Source organism: Euleptes europaea, chromosome 11 (assembly GCF_029931775.1).
Source record: "Euleptes europaea isolate rEulEur1 chromosome 11, rEulEur1.hap1, whole genome shotgun sequence".
Taxonomy (NCBI): domain Eukaryota; kingdom Metazoa; phylum Chordata; class Lepidosauria; order Squamata; family Sphaerodactylidae; genus Euleptes; species Euleptes europaea.
In genome coordinates this window covers 69,601,308-69,623,049 of record NC_079322.1, presented here as the reverse complement: position 1 = coordinate 69,623,049, position 21,742 = coordinate 69,601,308, and the positions used below count along the sequence as shown (strand labels likewise).

General features: G+C 48.9%; 1 protein-coding gene across 1 annotated transcript in view; it reads right to left on the bottom strand.

Moving 5' to 3' along the window:
* Window positions 1-13,915: 13,915 nt before the first annotated feature.
* The window catches only part of SHH (sonic hedgehog signaling molecule), a 36,480-nt gene continuing 28,653 nt past the window's right edge, over window positions 13,916-21,742 (bottom strand). The window contains exon 3 of the mRNA XM_056858012.1: window positions 13,916-14,619. Coding sequence (XP_056713990.1) covers window positions 13,916-14,619 — 704 coding nt within the window. The remainder of the gene's footprint in view (window positions 14,620-21,742) is intronic.

The window sequence follows — 21,742 nt, the reverse complement described above, 5'->3', positions numbered from 1 at the left end:
CTGATTGAAGCCCTAGCTTGCCTCTGTGTAATGTGTAATAAGGCCCTAATGGGGACAAAAAATCAGCACAGATTCTAAAAAGATTTTATTTAACTTTTCCACAAGATGGCACTCAAAACGCATCCCGGATCTGCAGACCCTTTTGCATGCGCACGCACAACGATGCAACTGCTGACACAGTTAATTGGGTTTAAATGGTATCATTAGGACACTGACGAGGGAATTTCCACATTTAAATCTGGTTTCTCCACTGTTAGGAGGTTGGAAATACTGTTACACCGTGCAAATGTTAAACGCACAGCAAAGACCAATGGGTCTCCAGCTAGGGTTGCTGCAATTCGCATTTTCATGTGCTGTTTTATTTTTAATTTTGTTGAGAGTACATGTTAAGGTTGCCAACTTCCAGGTGGGGCCTGGAGATCTCCTGGAGTGACCATGACAGAGTTAATTTCACCTGGAGAAAACAGCTGCTTTGGAGGGCAGACTCGATGGATTTCTTCTGGCTGAGATCCCTCCTAAGGCTTCACCCCCAAATTCTACAGGAATTTCCCAACCCAGAGCTGGCAGCTCTAGTATATGCTAGTTTTCTTAGTGGTAGGGTAAGGATAGAAATGGCTCAAATAAAAAAAAAAAAAGTGAGGCATGGCTGCAGAGGACGCCCCCTCGTTAAATATCTTAGTGATTGGGAAAAAATATTATACACCCTTGGCCAGTGGCCCCCTAGATTTTGAGGCACCAAACGTTTACTAGGCAGACTGTTTATGGGGTGGTTTGCCATTGCCTTCCCCAGTCGTCTACACCAAAGCCTCTTAAACTGTTGGTCGTGACCCCATGTGGGGTCACGTAACTGAATGTGGGGGTTGAGAAAAATTTGATTTATTATCAATAAATGTTTGATTTGTATACCTATTTTATATACCTATATACCCGGGGTGAAGAAATCAGAAGGAGATTGAGATTGGGAAGGGCAGCCATGAAAGAGCTAGAAAAGATTCTGAAGTGTAAGGATGTGTCACTGGTCACCAAGATGAAGTTAATTCATGCCATCGTATTCCCTATTACTGTGTATGGGTGTGAAAGCTGGACATTGAAGAAAGCTGATAGGAAGAAAGTAGACTCCTTTGAAATGTGGTGTTGGAGGAGAGTATTACAGATACCCTGGACTGCCAAAAAAACAAATCAGTGGGTTCTACATTAAATCAAGCCTGAACTGACCCTAGAAGCTTAAAGAACTGAGGCTATCCTATTTTGGCCACATTATCAGAAGACCAGAGTCACTGGAGAAGACAATCATGCTAGGAAAAGTTGAGGGCAGCAGGAAAAGAGGAAGACCCATCAAGAGATGGACTGACTCAATAGAGGAAGCCACAGCCCTCAGTTTGCAAGGCCTGAGCAAGGCTGTCAAAGACAGGATATTTTGGAGGACATTGATTCATAGGGTCGCCATGAGTCGGAAGTGACTTGACGGCACTTAACACACACACACACACACACACACACAGTTGCGTAAAAATGTCTTCAACAAAAAGTGGGTAGCCGTGTTCATCTGTCTGCAGTAGTAGAAAAGGGCAAGAGTCCTGTAGCACCTTAAAAACTAACAAAAATATTTTCTGGCAGGGTATGAGCTTTCGTGAGCCACAGCTCACTTCTTCAGATACAGCTAGAATGTGAATCCATCTGTCTTTAAGTAGAGGAGAGTGAATTCAGACAAGCATTAGTATGTAAACGTGAACAGTATGTCAATGTGAATAGCAGGTGTGATGGGATTCGGTGTGGTCTGCAGAAGAGTCTGTGATGTCCAGGGGAGAGAGGGGTGTGGAGAAATCAGCCTTGGTCATGAGCCATGAATGCAAGGTCTTTATTCAGCCCAGGTAAATGCATTGTCTTTATTGGTTCTTGTGGGTTATCCGGGGTGTGTAACCGTGGTCTTGGTATTTTTTTAGTTGGTCTTTAGTTTGAATATTGTCTTTAGTTTGAATATCTTTCCACGAAAAGGGGTCGCGAGTGGGAAAGGTTTAAGAAGCCCTGGGGACTCAGCCTTCCAAGCCTTTAGGTAAATCCGGCACTGCCTGTAGGGATATCCAAGAGCCACTAGAGGTCGCTTTCATTCCACTTTTTTTTGGGGGGGGGGAAGGGGGCTGGCCTGGTATTCCCCGGGGGGCTTGCTCCCATTGGCCAATCAGCGCCTGCCCGGGGGCAGGCAGGGAACCTCCGGCGCGCGCGCCGGGCGCGTGCTCTCCTTTGCAGGGAGGTTCGCAAATGCAAATGCAAATGCAAACTGCAGAGCATTTTGCTGCGCGGTCCGCATCGGGGGCGAGGCGGGGTGGGGGAAGAAAGGGAGGGTTGCGGCGTGCAGCCCTGGGGAGGCGTTGGAGCGCTGCCTGGAGACTGTGGGGAAACCCCCATGGGCAACACCCTGAGCTCCTGGAAGGAAGGGCGTGGAGCTGAGATGTGGCAAATAAATATATGTTTACGCTCTGGGAGCGCCTTCGCTCGGTTGCTTTTCCTTGCTGCAGTTGTGGCGGTTGAAGTGCAGGAGCAGGCAGATCTGGGTTCGAATCCCCCAGTCAGCTGCAAAAGTGACCCTGGGCCAGTCTCCTGCTCCCACCAACGCACACGGTTGTTGTTAGGATAAGGCAGAAGAAGGGAGAACCATCTGTCTGCCTAGTGCGTTGCAATCTCATCCTTCCATTGCTCCCCTTCCCATATTATCCTCACAACAGCCCTGTGAGGTAGGTGGGGTTGCCAGTCTCCAGGTACTAAAGTAACAACAAACCTATGCTGGATTAACGTAGTTAGCAACAAGTAACAGCACGTGGGCTCAATATAGCAAGGAATCAAATGCACAAAAGTGGTTCTACAATTTTCATTCACAATAACAATAAACCAACAAATTATACACAAAGCAACAAGTCCCGTTTGGAATTACAACTCATTCCAAGTCAGCAAATATATATATTCCCAGTGGGAAAGTCATTGAGAATTGCAAGGACTTGAAATTGACATTACTTTCTCACTTGGAATGAGCTGCAATTCCAGACGGGAGTTGTTGCTTTGTGTATATATTTGCTGACTTGGAATGAGTTGTAATTCCAAACGGGACTTGTTGCTTTGTGTATAATTTGTTGGTTTATTATTATTGTGAATGAAAATTGTAGAACCGCTTTTGTGCATTTGATTCCTTGCTATATTGAGCCCACGTGCTGTTACTTGTTGCTAACCTCCAGGTACTAGCTGGAGGTCTCCTGCTATTACAACTGATCTCCAGCTGATAGAGATCAGTTCCCCTGGAGAAAATGGCCGCTTTGCCAACTGGAATTCAATGGCATTGAAGTCCCTCCCCTCCCCAAACCCTGCCCTCCTCAGGCTCCACCCCCAAAACCTCCCGCTAGTGGCAAAGAGGGACCTGGCAACCCTAGAGGTAGGTGAGGCTGAGAGAGAAAGTGACTGGCTGAAGAGCACCCAGCAAGCTTTGTGGCAGAGGGGGGATTTGAACCTGTTTCTTCCAGAACCTACTCTGAAACCAACTACTGTTCTAGCTATGGCTTACATCGATGGCTCTTTGAATGAAGGATGGGATAAAACAATGTAATCTTTATTTACTTAATTTATACGGCACCTTTCTCCCCAGTGAGAGCCAAAGTAGCTGACATCATTCTCCTCTCCTCCGTTGTATCCTCACAACAGCCCTGTGGGATAGGTTAGGCTGAGAGGCCAAAGGTCATCCCAGGAATTTGATCCCTGATCCCAGTCCAACATGGTGACCAATACACCACACTGGCTAGGTAGACATAGACTGCTTGTTAGAGTTGCAAAGGTTCCCATGCTCAACGGTATAGAGCCGTAGGGATAAATTCACTCATATGAGTGGATTTTCTGGCCAAACATCCAAGAACTAGCTATATCCAGCAATTTGGATGTGGAATGATAATTGTGAATCCACCTTTTTGTTTTTCAGATGGTTCCCATGGTCTTGAGAAAGAGTTTGTTTGGGGTTTTTTGCCATCAAGTCACATCTGATTTATGGGCCCCCTGGTAGGGTTTTCAAGGCAAGAGACGTTCAGAGGTGGTTTACCATTACCCACCTCCGCAGTGGTTTTCCTTGGAGTTCTCCTGTTCAGATACTTGCCAAGGTTGAGGCTGGGCGTGTGTGACTGGCCCAAGGTCACCCAACAAGTTTCCATGGCAGAGTTGGGATTCAAACCTGAGCCTGTGTGGTGTAGTGGTTAAGAGCAGTGGTTTGGAACAGTGGAGTCTGATCTGGAGAGCCTGGTTTGATTCCCCATTCCTCCACATGAGTGGCAGAGGCTAATCTGGTAAACTGGATTTGTTTCCCCACTCCTACACGTGAAACCAGCTGGGTGATCTTGGGCTAGTCACAGCTCTCTTAATGCTCTCTCAGCCCCATCTACCTCACAGGGTGTCTGTTGTGGGGAGGGGAAGGGAAGGTGATTGTGAGCTGGTTTGAGTCTCCCTTAAGTGGTAGAGAAAGTCAGCATATGAAAACCAACTCTTCAGCTACCTAGAGAGGTGGTGAGCTTCCCCTCACTGGCGGTCTTTAAGCAGAGGCTGGACAAGCAGTTGTCAGGGATGCTCTAGGCTGATCCTGCATTGAGCAGGGGGTTGGACTAGATGGCCTGTATGGCCCCTTCCAACTCTGTGGTTTGTGATTCTAGAAGCAGCATTTGAATGGGACTTCTACAACTTGGCTAACCTGCATTGGCAAGGAGAAGGGAGAGCCTTTTGGAGCCTGCAAAAGAGGCCTGGCGCCACAGAACACCGCAGCGAGGTCATTCGCCCGCCGTGTCCACGCCCAAAGCTTGCGTGTCGACAGAGAAGGGGCCGAGGGAGCCTCGCATTCCTGCCTCCTTTTGTCGCCCTGCTCTTTGACAAATTGATTTTCTTTGCACGTCCATAGATTATTTCGCGTGTAAATATTATGTAGGCCACTCAGTGTTTAATTTGGGTACGAGGTGAGGGGGGAAACGACAGAAGGGCCCTATAGACACACCTGGAATTCCTGACATATTTGAAGCAAGTCGAGATTCTGCGGCTCTTTCTGAGCAGCGTCAGAATAGCCATTTCCAGTAGGAGAAACTTCAGTGGACTTTCGTCCCAAAGGAAAATGAAGGTGGGGGGAGAGGTTAGCCTCAAATGGTGCTACGTGCTTAAGAGCCATCATGGTGTAGTGGTTAAGAACGGTGGTTTGGAGCGGTGGACTCTGATCTGGAGAACCGGGTTTGATTCCCCACTCCTCCACATGAGTGGCGGAGGCTAATCTGGTGAACTGGATTTGTTTCCCCACTCCTGCACATGAAGCCAGGTGGGTGACCTTGGGCTAGTCACAATCTTTCAGTCCCACCTACCTCACAGCGTGTCTGTTGCGGGGAGGGGAAGGGAGGATGACTGTAAGCCGGTTTGAGCCATCCTTAAGTGGTAGCGAAAGTCGGCATATAAAACCCAACTCCTACTCTTCTTCTTCTTCTAAATGCAGCCATTGATAGACCTGTGGTCTAGGTGATAAGTTCTGTATAAGACAGTTCCATGTGTTTTACTTTCTCAGGGATCTAAAGTTCCCAACCCTGGCTTGCGAAATTCTTGCTAGTTCCTGGGGGAGGATGGCATTTGTTTGGAGGGAGGGGTTTCAGTGGGGGATGTGATGCTACAAGGTCCACTTTTTGAACCTCCCAGAGATCTGATCTCTGCCATCTGGAAATCAGGTGTCATTCCAGGAGAACTTCATACCTCACCTGGAGGTTGACATGGATCTCTGGATCAGGGCCTCTGGAGGAAGAGCAAGAGATGAAAGGGAGTTTCATGTACAATCTATATTTAAAACTCAGAGTGGAAATCCCAAAGTGTGAAGACCTACTGGCTCATACATTAAGTTACTCCTTTTTGGATGACTTCCAGGGCTCAAGGTAAGGTATAAACTGGCTGGATGTTGTGGTTGTACCTGGCCCACAGAGAAGGACAGCCTGGGCCTCTTAAATGGAGTTTTCTTGTTTGCCTAACATCTACTTGATGGCCCGCACGGTGATCTTGATCAAGGCCAGTGCAGTGGCTGTGTTGACATAACGCCAAGAAGTTTGGAATCCAGAAAAGGAAAAAGAAGAAGAAAGAATCTCTAGCGGTACCGATAACGAGAAAGCTCTTAGAAGCCTATTTGCGGAAACATTAGGGAGGGAATTATCAATCACTCCGAGTTTTTATAGAGCGTAGTATACACCCCAAAATGTACATAATCCAAACTCGGAGAGTTTATAACCTCAAAGGTAGTCACAACATGCCAGCAACAGAGACTTTATAGCCTTAATGATGTTGACACAGGGCTGGGAGAACTGAGCACGGCTTTAACAAGCCCACAGGCTGCCCCTTTGTAGGGAGAGCCGTTCCCCACTTCAAGATGGGTTTACAACTCTGATACTGTTGTCACATTCTGAGCAAGGGCATAGCAGTGGCACGCACTACCCTGATCGGCGAGGACTAGAGAGGTCCACATTGTGCTGAGTTTTAAAGAGAGGTCAAGGTTCCTCTATAACTGAGAATGATCCCCCCACCCACCCAAACCTCCTCTTACTTTGAACTCACGTGAAATATCTCTGAAGCTATCTTCACAGTACATGGCTATCACAAAAAGTGACAACTCCTGTGCATTTCCATTGTTAAGAAGTCTAGGCAACTGACCCACGCTTTACTCTCTCTGGTTAGACCTCACCTAGAATACTGTGTTCAGTTTTGGGCACCGCAATTTAAGAAAGATGTAGACAAGCTGGAACATGTCCAGAGGAGGGAAACAGATGATGAGGGGTGTGGAGACCAAGTCCTATGAGGAAAGGTTGAAGGAGCTGGGTATGTTTAGCCTGCAGAGGAGAAGACTGAGAGGGGATATGATAACTATCTTCAAGTACTGGAAGGGCTGTCAGAGGAGGGTGCCGAGTTGTTTTCTGTTGCCCCAGAAGGTCGGACCAGAACCAATGGGTTGAAATTAAATCAAAAGTGTTTCCGTCTAGACATTAGGAAGAATTTTCTAACAGAGTGGTTCCTCAGTGCAGCAGGCTTCCTCGGGAGGTGGTGAGCTCTCCTTTCCTGGAGATTTTTAAGAAGAGGTTAGATGGCCATCTGTCAGCAATGCTGATTCTATTACCTTAAGCAGATGGTGAGAGGGAGGGCATCTTGGCCAACTTCTGGGCATAGTGTAGGGGTCACTGGGGGTGTTGGGGGGAAGGCAGTTGTGAATTTCCTGCATTGTGCAGTGGGCTGGACTAGATGACCCTGGTGATCCCTTCCAACTCTATGATTGTATTATTCTGTGACACATGGTGCCAGCAACGGGTGGAGATGGTGTGGAGTGGAGAGAACATCAAGAGAGGCGTAAGCTGCCCTAGACATTATGGGTGGTGGTGGTAGAAAGTGTCATCAAGTCACAGCCGATTTATGGTGACCTCATAGGGTTTTCAGGGAGGCAAGGCGGCATGGTATAGCCCAGTGGTCTGCAAACTCATTAGTCAACAGAGCCAAATATCAACAGTACAACGATTGAGATTTCTTTTGAGAGCCACCATCCTACTTGCCTGGTTCCTTTAACTGGGGATGCCGGGGATTGAACCTGGGACCTTCTGCATGCCAAGCAGATGCTCCACCACTGACCCACAGCCCCTCCCAAACGGTGCAAGTGCAGACTTCCCCCCTCCTGGTTTCCAAGCCCCCCCCCAAATAAAATGGCAACCGAGGCTGGCTGCCCAACCCTCGGAGGCCCCCGCCGCCACCCTCCCCAGGAAAGGGGCTCCTCTCTGCCCCCCCCCCCCGCCCTCCCAGCGCTGGGCACTGGCAGGCGGTCGGCTTGAAAGGTCCAATGAGAGGAGAGATTCGGGGACCCTCCCAATTGCACTCACATGAAGCTGCCTTATACTGAATCAGACCCTTGGTCCATCAAAGTCCATCGTGCCTGACCCCCACCCCCAGCCGATGGAGTCAGTCTCCTAAAGGGATTCCTCCGTGCCCCACTGCCGCCGCCCTCCCCTCCTTCCCGGGCCGGCTGGGCGAGGCAGCGGCAGGAGCGCACGGGGAGCGCAGTCCTCTCCAGCCCAGCATGAGGTGGAGCCTGCCTCTCCCCCACCCTTGCAGCAGCAGCCTGGGCGGCCGGCTGCCGCCTCTCCCCACCGCCTCTGATCCCTCCCTGCTGGGGGGAGAGAGAGAGAGGAGGGGAGGCCAGGGGAGGGGGCTCCGCCTCTCACTCGCCTGCTGGCTCCTCCCGCCTGGGGCACGCTGGAGCCTGGCGGGAGTGCAGAGCCTCTGCCTGGCTGGGCACGGGGATGCGGAGGAGCTGCTGAGCCGACGGACGGGGGGTGTTGAGGCGGGGAGCCGGATTGCTGGCTGGCGGGATCCCTCTGGCAGTTGGGCTGGGCCAGGAACCGCGGCCGCCCGGGCCCCGGGGAGAGCCGCATTCAAGGGGCCAAAGAGCCGCATGTGGCTTGGGAGCCGTGGTTTGCCGACCACTGGTATAGCCCAATCTCATCAGATCTCGGAAGCTAAGCAGAGTTGCTTCTTGGATGGGAGACCACCAAGGAAGGCTCTGCAGAGGACGGCAATGGCAAACCACCTCTGCTTCTCACTTACTTTGAAAGTCCCTTTCCAGGGTCATCATAAGTTGGCTGCAACTTGACGGCACTTTAAACCCACATAGTGTTTTCAAGGCAAGAGCCATTCAGAGATGGTTTGCCATTGGCTATCTCAGCGTAGAGACTCTGGACTTCCTTGGTGGTCTCCCATCCAAGCACTAACCAGGGCTGACCCTCCTTAGTTTCCAAGTTCTGACAAGATCAAGCTAGCCTGGCCCATTCAGGTCAGGGGAATATTAATGAGAGGGGAAATAATTTGATATTATGGGAGGGTCAATTATGTCCACTTAGCTGTTTTCACCATACATTGGACACAAGGGTTAGGTCCTCTTCACACAATGCATAGTTAAATTGTGGGACTCCCTGGCCCTGGATATGGTGATGGTTGCCAACTTGGAAGGCTTTAAGAGGGGAATGGACATGTTCATGGAGGAGAGGGCTATTATCCATGGCTACTAGTCAAAATGGCTACTAGTCATGATGCATACCTATTCTCTCCAGGATCAGAGGAACATGCCTAATATATTGGGTACTGTGGAACACAGGCAGGACAATGCTGCTGCAGTTGTTTGTGGGCTTCCAGGCCCCTGGTTGGCCACTGTGTGAACATACTGCTGGACTTGATGGACCTTGGTCCAATCTAGCATGGCTTTTCTTATGTTCTTATGTTCCTGTGGATCCATTCCACTAAAGGTGCTACTTTTCCCTAATGCAAGGATCCTGCCCTTGCCTCTTCTGGCCAGGGGAAAGCATTTGCTGGTAGAAGAATGGATTTTCAGGATCCAACCATCCAACCCCAAGTGTAGTTCTAGCCTCAGTTTGGAATCCTTAAACTTTAGAGAGCTTGCCCTCAGCCCTTCCCCACCCCAGACTTTCATCAAATATGTAAGTCCTTACAGCACAGCTAGGATGAAAAACATGAGATTTGCCAGGAATTATTGCAAATTATTTTGGCAATCTTTTTTGAAGTTCAAATGAATTGAGAAGACAGAGGCAGGACTCCCTGGGATATGAGAGAATCCAGCTGGCACCCTGAGCAGAAGCTGGGCAGAGCACATACTCACACAGCGGCTGGGAGAGCCAGCGTTGTGTAGTGGTTAAGAGCGGTGGTTTGGAGCAGTGGACTCTGATCTGGAGAACTGGGTTTGATTCCCCACTCCTCCACATGAGTAGCGGACACTAATCTGGTGACCTGGATCCCCCCCCACTCCTGCACATGAAGCCAGGTAGGTGACCTTGGGCTAGTCACAGCTCTTAGAGCTCTCTCAGCCCCACCTGCCTCACAGGGTGTCTGTTGTGGGGAGGGGAAGGGAAGGTGATTGTAAGCCAGTTTGATTCTCTCTTAAGTGGTAGAGAAAGTCAGCATATAAAAACCAACTCCTCTTCTTCTCCTCCTCACACCAAGGCCCCAATTGATGGTTTCCCAGGTGGAGCTTAAGGCTGGCCTAGAAGCTTTGCCCTGACCTGGACAGCGCAGACTAGCCTGAGCCAGTGAGATCTTGGAAGCTAAGTAGGATCAGCTTTGGTTAGTACTTGTATAGGAGACAACCAAGGAGGTCCAGGGTTACTACGCAGAGGCAGGTAGTGGTAACCCACCTCTGTTTGTCTCTTGTCTTGAAAACCCTCTGGGGTGCCATAAGATGGCTGCGACTTGACGGCACTTTCCACCAGAAGCTTTTATAGCCCTACCGAGTCAGGAGAACCAGTGGACTGCTCTAGGACTGGGTATCTTTCAGTCAGTTTCCTTGAGTTAAATTATCCCAATATTTCGCCTCTTTTTTCCGCCAAGAGGAACTGAAAAGGAACAGGAGAAATGTGTCAGAATGAAGACTCTCACTGTATCAAAGGCAAATCTTCCATCTGCGACTGCAAGGGTGATGAATTGCCTGTTTGATTTGGGCCTGGTTCTTTGCGTGATTGTTTCCCGGACTGTCTTTAATGCCTTTGATCGCTGGTAAGTAATCCTACGCGTGGAATATTGTGATGGATTGGGCCAGGCAATAATATCATATTTTCAGTGTTCAAAGCACTTCATATTCATTGGCGTGGATCCATCCCTACAAGCCTGGACATCCCCCCACATTCTCCTCCGTTCCTGAAGACTGCTCCCATCCCCAGAATGATTGTTCCTGGTATTGTGTGATCCTAGCGGGTTAGTGGGCAGCATTGCGAAGGGATGACCAGATGGCTTCTTAGCTTGTGGAGCTATGCTTGCCAAAGAGGAAGGGAAATAGGGTTGCCGACCTCCAGGTGACGGTTGCTAACCTCCAGGTACTAGCTGGAGATCTCCTGCTATTACTACTGATCTCCAGCCGATCAGTTCACCTGGAGAAAATGGCAGCTTTGGCCATTGGACTCTATGGCATTGAAGTCCCTCCCCTCCCCAAACCCCGCCCTCCTCAGGCTCTGACCCAAAAACCTCCTGCCAGTAGTGAAGAGGTACCAGGCAACTCTACTCCAGGTAGTAGCTGGAGATCTCCCGCTATTACAACTGATCTCCAGCTGATAGAGGTCAGTTCACGTGGAGAAAATGGCCACTTTGGCAATTGGACTCTATGGCATTGAAGTCCCTCCCTTCCCCAAACCCTGCCCTCCTCAGGCTTCACCCCAAAAACCTCCCACTGGTGGCAAAGAGGGACCTGGCAACCCTAAGGGGGAGGGATTTCACCCCTTTGGCCCTCCTTGCTTCAGGCCCCCCAACCCACACAGTTATTCCTCCACACAGGTTTCCCAACTCTAGAAGTGGCCTTTCTAGGGGCTGGAAGGGGCTGCAGGAACAGAGAGGAAGAAGAGAACATTCTGTTTTCCCGTGTTCCAAGTTGTAGGATACACACCATTGTTATGTTGTAATCATTACAACTGCCCTGTAAGGTAGGCCAATATGATTGTTATCCCATATTATTGATGAAAGGCTAAGGCAAGGAAAGGCTGATTGCAAAGTGGGTAGCTGTGTTCTTCTGTCATAGCAAAATAAAACAATAGTCCCGTGGCACCTGTAAGACTGTTGAAGCTTATTTTGATACAAGCTTGATACAAGTTGTGTATGATTTATCCTGCATAATATTGCACAGACAATGATTATATAATTGTATGTTAACTATATGCCTAAATTGAACAAAGATATACCTTGCATTTATTGAATGCTTGTTTTTCTGCTATTTTGTATTTGCTAACTAACTGTATAGCAGGCTAACCTTTATTTACCGAAACCTCCAGGTAATAGCTGGAGATCTCCCGCTATTAGAACTGATCTCCAGCCGATAGCAATCAGATCACCTGGAGAACATGGCCACTTTGGCAATTGGACTCTATGGCATTGAAGTCCCTCCCCTCCCCAAACCCCGCCCTCCTCAGGCTCCGCCCCAAAAACCTCCCACCGAGGAGGGACCTGGCAACTCTACCTAGTGCAGGGGCATCAACTCATTTGGTACAAGGGCCGGACATGACATAAATGTCCCTACGTTGGGCCGAGCCATGCCTCGTCAGCCCAGATCGGGACTGGGAGGGGTGCTGTCTCGTCTGGCTTCGCAGGCTAGATAAGAGCTCTCGGGGCCGAATCTGCCCCCACCCCGGGGCTATATGTTTGACACTCCTGGCCTAGTGGGTTTGAGGCTGAGGCAAGATTTGCACTGGGGACTTCCAAGATCACCGCTCATTTTCTCCACTGCCCCCCCACACACCCACACATACCCAATGGTCCGTCAAAGTTAGTATTGTCTACTCTGAATGGCAGCGACTCTCCAGGATCTCAGACAGAGGTCTTTCACATCACCTACTGCCTGGTCCTTTGGGGATTGAACCTGAGACCTTCTGCACGCAAAGCAGATGCTCCACCACTAGGGCTGCAATTGCCCCCCAATCCAGTGCCCGGCTTGGAAGCAGGGATCGCGCGCGCGGGCACGTGGACGCGATCGCGTCACTGCCGGTTTACACCCGGAAGCGCTGCATCACAACAGGCAGTTGACCACACAATCCCTGCATCAGCTTCACCCCAAAGACCTCCCACCGGAGCTGGGAGGGGACCTGGCAACCCTATCCACCACTGAGCCATGGGTGATATCAGATAGTCACAGCTACTATTTAAAGAACCTTTTTAAAAAGAAAAAAACAATGTGATGCACCAGGAATTCTTTGTTCTTATATACTAACCAGACTGTGCATGGCACATTTTATTTCTATAAAACTATTAAAACTATTACAAAATATTCAAAAAATACATTTTAGTAAATTGACAGCGGTTATTTATCAGTTTATTAATGCAAAACATCCTTTCCCCCCTCTGTACAAACTATTCTCCATTGTCACTTAATCGCCCACATGTGCGCTTTTTCAAAAATATTATTTTCTCATAAACTTCTTGATTTTGAAGGTAAAAATAAGAGAGTTTCTCCCCTCTCCCTTCCCCCACTCCCCATGGGCTTGCAAATGAAAAAGTTTTGTGTAACAGTCTTGAATTCTTTCTTTTTTTATACAAACCAAAATATGTCAGAGACAATGGCAAACGATAACAGGAGCCGACATTACATTTGATACTATTTAAATTAAAATAATATATTCTCGTATTTTACACTATTTCAAAAAAAATGAAATGTGACTGTGAAGTATTGATCTCTCAAAAAAATTGAATTTACAATTCTGTGTATAAAAATATAATTTACGGACCCCCTCCCACCCCATGAAAATTCCCTTCTGTTTGTTCCAAGACTCGTGGAAAGGAAAGCGCAACGAAATGGGCAGATGAGAAGGAGAGAGAGAGACTTTTTTTTCCCTTTTGGAAAGTCTGGACACGCGTGACGTATAGAAAAATAGAACTCTGTGCAGTTTTGCTTGGCCTCACAAAATAATTTTCTTCTCCCTGTGAGTATACAGTTCGCATGATAATAAATTACCAAAGAAACTATTTAAGGCTCTTGACGATCAGGTTCATATTTCTTTAAAACATCTATTTCAAAATACCAAACAAATAAATATCCAGGAGATGAAGACGACAAAAAAACCAACAAAACAGACAAAAAAATATAAATCAAATAAAAATATATATATTTATAAACTAAAACAACTTCCTGGGCTCTTCCTGTTCCTTTACGTCTACTTTGGACTGTCCTACTATTATTATTGATTAAAGTCTTTTTCTTTCTTTCTCTTTCTTTCTTTCTTTCTTTCTTTCTTTCTTTCTTTCTTTCTTTCTTTCTTCCTTTCTTCCTTTCTTCATCTTCGTTTCTTCCTCCATTTGTATTATTTTATGTTTATGGCGGAGAAAGGTGGAGTGTTCAGAGACCCGTTCCTCCCGCCCCTCAGCTGGCCATACCCAGCGGATGCAGTGTCTCAGAATCCAATACCCAGCGTCCGATGTGGTAGAGGAGGCGGGAATACCAGTGGACGCCAGCCGTGGCCTCGCCGGGAGCAGCAAACAAGGAAAGGCTGGGATAAGAATGGCTGCTGGGGGTCAGCATTGCCAGGATGGTGTGGGCTACCCGGAAAGGGGCAAACGCCCAGTGGGCCCAGCTATGCTCTTCGATGACGGCATAACACGAAGCCAGCACCTGATTGATGAGGATGGTGCCCTGGGCGGTCAGCGGGGCGTACGCCCCCGAGGCCTCTTCCTGCAGGGACACCCGGTGCACCGCGGCCTGGAGCAGCGTCTGACCCCTGTCGCCCAACACATAGACACGTTGTCCCGGCTGCACGCGGCTGGCAAAAATGGGCTGGGGCTGAGAGTGGTTCTGCGGCGGGGCTACAAAGAGCAGATGGGCGGCCGTGAGCAAGAGGCGTGTCCGGGGCCTCCGGGTCTCAATGACGTAGAAAAGCCGGTGGACAGGGGGGTCCTCTTGGTCCAGGAAAGCCAGGAATTCACTGTAGAGCAGTCGCCCCTGCCCGTCCGCTGCCAGCACCCGGTCGCCCGGGCTCAGGTCCTTCACCTGCTTGGTGCCCCCTTGCTCCAGATTCACCAAAGCGGATCCGGGGAAGCAGCCGCCCGATTTGGCAGCCACTGAGTTCTCTGTAGGGGAAACAAAGGAGTAGGCATTAGAGCAGAACAAAGAGATCCACTAGTAAATGATTGGGGGGAACAAACTTGCGTGCACTTTTGCAAGCATTTGGAACTGACTGACAGCCAAATTCAATCTTATTTCAATCTTTCCTACATAAGAACACAAGAAAGGCCATGCTGGATCAGACCAAGGTCCATCAAGTGCAGCAGACTGTTCACACAGTGGCCAACCAGGTGCCTCTAGGAAGGCCACAAACAAGATGACCGCAGCAGCACCATCCTGCCTGTGTTCCACAGCACCTAATGGAATCGGCATGCTCCTCTGATACCGGAGAGAATAGGTATGCATCATGACTAGTATTCATTGTAACTAGTAGCCATGGATAATAGCCCTCTCCTCCATGAATATGTCCACTTCCCTCTTAAAGCCTTCCAAGTTGGCAGCCATCACCACATCCTGGGGCAGGGAGTTCCACAATTTAACTATGCTCTTCATGATATCAGTGGAGATCAGTTGTAACAGCAGGAGATCTCCAGCTAGTACCTAGAGGTTGGCAACCCTAACTTGATGGCACTTTACACACACAAACAACGCTGTACATTGGAAGAAGAACTCTCCTTGGGAGCACAGAGGGGTGGAGGTTCCAGGTCTCGTATAACCTCTAGATCAGCTTCTCTTGCTTTTCAGTGGCTTCCTGGCAAGGCCGAATTAGCAGTTTTCAGCATCCTTCAACCAAACACCCCCCGGGTGTGTGAGCTTTGGTGCCTTGCCTTGGGAATGCCCTTGCCAAGGCTCACCTGGCCCCTGCCTCAGTCTCCTTCAGGCACCAGGCCAAAACATTTCTTTTTACCCAGGCCTTTAACTAAGAAGTGTTTATCAGTTTCGGTCGTTTTATGGTCTGCTTCTGGCCCAAGGCCTGTTTCATGAATATCATTTGAGGCTGCTCAATGTTTGTTCCAGGCCGTTATTATGCCCCTGGCTGGTTTTTAATATTGATAATTTATGTTGTTGTTTTTATGATTTTGTTGTATTGTTTGGACTTGTGAACTGCCTTAGGCAGTTCCCTGCAGAAGTGGCATATATATTCCCTGAACAAATAAGAGAGAGGAAAATATTTAGCATATTAAAATTTTGGTCAGTGTACGAACACATCAAATTAAGCCTTGAGGCTTCATGCTTATAGAATCATAGAGTTGGAAGGGATCACCAGGTCATCTAGTCCAACCCCCTGAACAATGCAGGAAATTCACAACTACCTCCCCACCCCCAACACCCCCAGTGACTCCTACTCCATGCCCAAAAGATGGCCAAGATGCCCCCCTCTCATGATCTGCCTAAGGTCATAGAATCAGCATTGCTGACAGATGGCCATCTAACCTCTTGTTAAAAACCTCCAGGGAAGGAGAACTCGCTACCTCCCGAGGAAGCCTGTTCCACTGAGGAACCACTCTGTTAGAAAATTCTTCCTAATGTCTAGACAGAAACTCTTTTGTTTTAATTTCAACCCTTTGTTTCTGGTCCAACCTTCTGGGGCAACAGAAAACAACTCGGCACCCTCCTCTATATGACAGCCCTTCAAGTACTTGAAGATGGTTATCATATCACCTCTCAGTCTTCTCCTCTTCAGGCTAAACATGCCCAGCTCCTTCAACTTTTCCTCATAGGACTGAAGGAATTTGAAGCACAAGGAGCCAAATGGAGAGAAGGGAAAATCTAAATATATCCACAAATACAGGTTGCTTGCATTAAAAGTACGCTAAAAAGAGCCATGAATATATATTTGTTTGTATGTATATATATACTGCCCTGACCTGGATGGCCCAGACTAGCCTGATCTCATCAGATCTCTGAAGCTAAGCAGGGTCGTCCCCGGTTAGTACTCGGATGGGAGACCACCAAGGAATACCAGGGTTGCTGTGCAGCGTAAGGCAATGGCAAACCACCTCTGTTAGTCTCTTGCCTCGAAAACCCTACTGGGTTGCCATAATGCAGCTACGACTCGACGACACTTTACACACATATATATATACTGTCAACACTATAAAGCTAAACTGGTGGTTGAAAGTGCCTTCAAGTCACAGCCAACATATGGAGACCCAGAATGGTTTTCAAGCCAAGAGACCATCAGAGGTAGTTCGCCATTGCCTGCCTCTTCCACTAGCCCTCTCCATCTTTCTCACAGCCCTCTGTTCTCTGGGTCGTCCTTTTGCTTCAAGGCCTGGTCCCTCTTGCTAATTCACCCGGGGGCCGGGTGACTCTCCCTTTATTTGTGCCACAGAGATCATTCTGGGCCACCCCGTCTACATGGACCAGTACTTATCTTTGAGTAAGCAAACCTTTCATACAATTCCCTAGAGATGGGTTATAAATGGAGATGGACTGAGTGTGGCCAATATTTTTTTACGGGCCCAGTAAAACTTTTCCTATCATGGAGAAATAGAATGGGCCACCCTTCTGTTGCTCACTTTGGCCATTTTCGCATCATTTATCTGCCTCAAGCTCAATACTGTTTGAAAGTGGGGGTTTTCCTGTTTCTCCACAGTGTCGTGGTGCATTTGTGCACATCCCAGGTTTCCCCAGCTTTTCTCCAACCTTTCTGGAACCTGATCTGCTTTGAGGTTTTGGGAAAGAATGCATTAAAGCAGGGGTGTCAAACATAAGGCCCACGGGCCAGATCCGACCCCTTGAGCGCTCTTATCCAGCCCGCAAGCCAGCTGAAGCAGCCACACACACCACACTCTCGATCTGGACTGCTGAGGCATGGCCTGGATCGACCAAGTGACATTTATGTCATATCCGGCTCTCATAACAATTGAGTTCGAAAACCCCTGCATTAAAGCCTCAATGGATGATGTGTGTGTGGGAAAGTTCGGATTTTCCCACCCGCATGACAGCCATTTAAACTGACACCCTCCCCAGGGTGGCCAGTTCCTCCCCCTGCCACCAGGGGCTTTTAATCTTTTTTAAAAGTCAGCATTAAAATATTGTTATATTGATATACTGTTGTAACGATATACAGAACAGGTTTTCTGCATTCTCAGCTTTCAAAAAGTAAATATTTTGCCCATTTCTTGCAAAGATACAAGGGGAAAGGTGTATCTCCACAATAGAAGAGGCTAAAGACTTTTTTTTTTTAAATAAAAGCTGGGAATTCAGATAACTTGTTACACTTATTGTTATAGGATTGCCAACCTCCAGGTACTAGCTGGAGATCTCCTTCTATTACAACTGATCTCCAGCCAATAGAGATCTGTTCGCCTGGAAAAAATGGCCGCTTTGGCAATTGGACTCTATGGCACTGAAGTCCCTCCCCAAACCCTGCCCTCCTCAGGCTCCGCCCCCAAAACCTCCCACCGGTGGCGAAGAGGGACCTGGCAACCCTATATTGTTATGATGTTACGAGTGGGGGGCCTCCAATACTCGCAGGGAAGGAGTTTTCCTCGCTGCCACCAGGCCCAGCATGGTTCCCCCTCCCATCAATGGTGAGTCCCACGCGGCTCCCAGCTGCCAGGCCTGCCAAGGCTGTCTCTCCCCCCCCCCCCGCCGCTACCAACACTGGTGAGCCAGACTCTGCTGAAGAGCCCACCAAGGCTCCCCCCCCCCATCAACAATGATGGTGAGTCCCCTTAGGCTCCTTGAGGTTAGTTTCTCCCCTGGAAAGCCCTGCAAAACTCCACAGGGCCAGTCATGGCTTCCTGCTGCCACCACCATCCAACAGAGGAAGAGGAAGAAGTGGGAGTATTGTCTACTCATCTTTTTGTTTTTGGAGGGATTTAAACCCCCAGTGTATTTTAAAACCTTTTCAGCTTTTTCTGCAGCCCTAAGCAGAACTACCTGTTCTTAGTCAACGTGGGCCCCATGTGCGGATTTAGATATCCACAGATGAGCCCATGTGTGACTCTTAGAATATGTGATCCTGATATAACGATATTCTAGTGCTGGTTTTTTTTTAAATTGCAAAAACCCTGGTGGTCTAGGGAATGGAGTGGCCATTGCTGAGGGGCTAAGGTAGGGATACTGCGGGGAAACCTGCTATGTGGAAGCCTGGTTGGCGCTGGGCTTTATCAGCAGCCACACCAGCAACAGGGGAACGGCCTTTGATACATAAACGGTTCATTGCCCAAAAAAAGCCAACTCCTCCCCTTCTCAGAGTGCCTCCGGTCACAACAAAGAGAACTACTTCTGGGGAAAATCACAAGAGAACTAGGGACAGTGGATATGGCAAAAAGAGGTTGCTGATAGTTCACCAGGGGTTGGTGGGTTCCCCCACAATCCTCATTGCCTGCCAGAAATTTGATACAGCCATGGTTTAAGGTAAAGGTAGAGTTCCCTGTGCAAGCACCGCGTCATTACTGACCGATGGGGTGACGTCACATCCTGATGTTTACTAGGCAGACTATGTGTGGTTTGCCATCGCCTTCCCCAGTCATCTACACTCCCCCTCCCCAGCAAGCTGGGTACTCATCTGACCGACCTCGGAAGGATGGAAGGCTGAGTCAACCTTGAGCCGGCTACCTGAAACCGACTTCCGTTGGGATCGAACTCAGGTCGTGAGCAGAGCATTTGACTGCAGTGTTGCAGTTGACCACTCTGCGCCACTGGGCTCCTGTTTAGTGACACATAAGCCCTGTGCTCATCTACCTCACCACTCCCTCCTTCTCTCCAGCACTCTTGCGGCCATAATTATGACTAAACCATAATTTGCCATGACATACAAACGAGGGAACAATGGCGAGCACTCGGTCTCCAAACCCTGGTTGCAAACCTGCCTGCTTCAAACCGTAGTTTGCAGTCCAGGTTTGGACTGGGTCAAGTGACAAACCATCATTGGCTGGTTCAGATGTCATGGTTAATGCGGGATGATGCTGAAACACAAATATAGAATTGAATCGCAACAAACAAGGGGAGGAGGGCGCAAAAGGGGGAGAGCTGCACGCTCCAGGACTGTTCCTGAATCGTGGTTTGGCACGATGTGTCGAACCAACCCAGAATCTGTTCATGCCAGCTCCACTTCTCTTTGCCAGCATGGAGAGACTTCAGGATTCACAGGAATGTGATGTGCGGTTTCTCCACATTACGTTCCTGGCTTTTCCCAGGTGCCACTGGGAATGCATAAGCCAACTCGTCAATAGAAGAATGTTAGATGCCTTCAGTTTGGCTGGCCTGCTATGGTTCAGGCTGCACTGAAACAAGGCAGCTGCTGCAAAACACAGTCGGCTTCTGGCTCAACTCCATGTCTGTCCCTATCTCTCTCCCTATAATTATAATTCCAAGACCTTCTTCACATGGAAGGGAAAATCCAGGACTTAATTTGAGCCCAGGAACATGTTTTTTTTTTAAGCGCCGGAGGAATAATTAAAGCAATCAAGAAGGGAGTGCTCTGAGCACGTGCAGGGTACCTGCCGAACGCTCTGGGTATGCCAACCCAACATTTTGCAGTGGATTATTCCATTTGCTGTTCATGTTTGAAGTCATCATTCGTGACCGGAAAGTTCCAGCGGTGACTGTTCTACCTGGTCTCAGTGGCTGCCGTTGCTCTTTTCTGGTGAACACCTGAAGCTGCCTTATACTGAATCAGACCCCCAGTCCATCAAAGTCAGTATTGTCTACTCAGACCGGCAGCGGCTCTCCAGGGTCTCAGGCAGGGGTCTTTCGCATCACCGACTTGCCTAGTCCCTTTAACTGGAGATACTGGGGATTGAACTGGGGACCTTCTGCATACCAAGCAGATGCTCTACCACTGAGCCGCGGCCCCTCCCCATTGCTCGTACCATTGATCTAGATCCTACCTTGTCATTCTAGCTTTCATCACTGGCATGGGGAACGTTCAGAAGGCCAAACGGCTCGAAAATTGGAAAGTGAAATGAATAAGCACTGGCTCCCCCTTGTACATCTGAGGATGGGAGACGAGCTCCCAGATTCAAGTTGTAGCTTTGAGCCGGCAACTCCTTTCTAACAATTAAATGCTGGGAAAATCCCTCCCGTTGGCAAGAGTGCAGGACGGAGCCCATGTGCATGAGAATGCCAGACTCCAGAGCACGTCTGCCTCCTTCCCAGGACAGGCTGGGAAGCCTTTGAAATCTAATCGCCCTCCTCCTGCCTCCCCCTGGCCTCCCCACCCTTACATGTTTGTACACCTGCTTCCCTACCTATGAAGTTAGCACGCATTATAGTAGAATGAAAGGGGCAGCCGGGGAAGGTGTGAATGTGGGCTTGCCTCCCATCCTCCCTCGCCGGGGCTCAGCTGTCCAGATGCTAGTCGTAAGTAGACACCGACACATGCCCCTTCTTTCAAGTGTGAATTAAGGCCTGCCCCTGCGATTGCTGCCTTAAAAGCTGATGGGGAGCAGAGGTGGGCTGGCTGTTTGGACCAGCTTTTCCAGTGGATGGGTAGGGAAGGCAGCAGGGTATGGCCTGATCTCGTCAGATCTCGGACGCTAAGCAAGGCAGGTATTTGAATGGCAGACCACCAAGCAAGACTCTGCAGAGGAACAGGATCATAGAGGGGGCAAAGAGGGACCTGGCCGCCCGAAGGCAGGGGCAGTCTAAAGTATGGAGCGGTACATCTCAGTGCCCACTGAAACTCTGTTACTACAGAAACGCAGTTGCTAGGGAGAATTTGCGCTCTTGGATGTGCGGTAGCCACGCAAAAAGCATGTCCCATGCCGGCTCACTTTTAATTTGGTTCGTTGCTGGCCTAGTTTAGACAGGCTTTGGCTGACGGACTGAGAGGTTACTGAAAGCCATCAGAAGTGTCTCTAAATCTTCACACCCACACCCAAAGCAAAGCCACACCTTCCGGCCTGTCTCCCCTCTCCCCTCCTTGCGTAGCTTCCCCTTTGAAACTTAGGTTTTAAGCACCCTAAGGCAGCAATCTGTCCTTTAAAATTAAGGCGTCGTTATTGCTTGGATTCAGGGCCTTGACCTGGCTTACAACCAAAGAGTCCAACAGATTAACAAAGGACAAAACCGACACTAAATCCGCACTAACATCAAGAGCCAACTAAAATGGTCAGACCGAGCCAGTTCCTAAAACAGCAGCAGAGAGCTATCAGCACCCCCTGCCCCTCCAAAGACCTCCATAAAGCACTGTACCACAACTCAGCTGTAACGTGGTATAGTGGTTAGGAG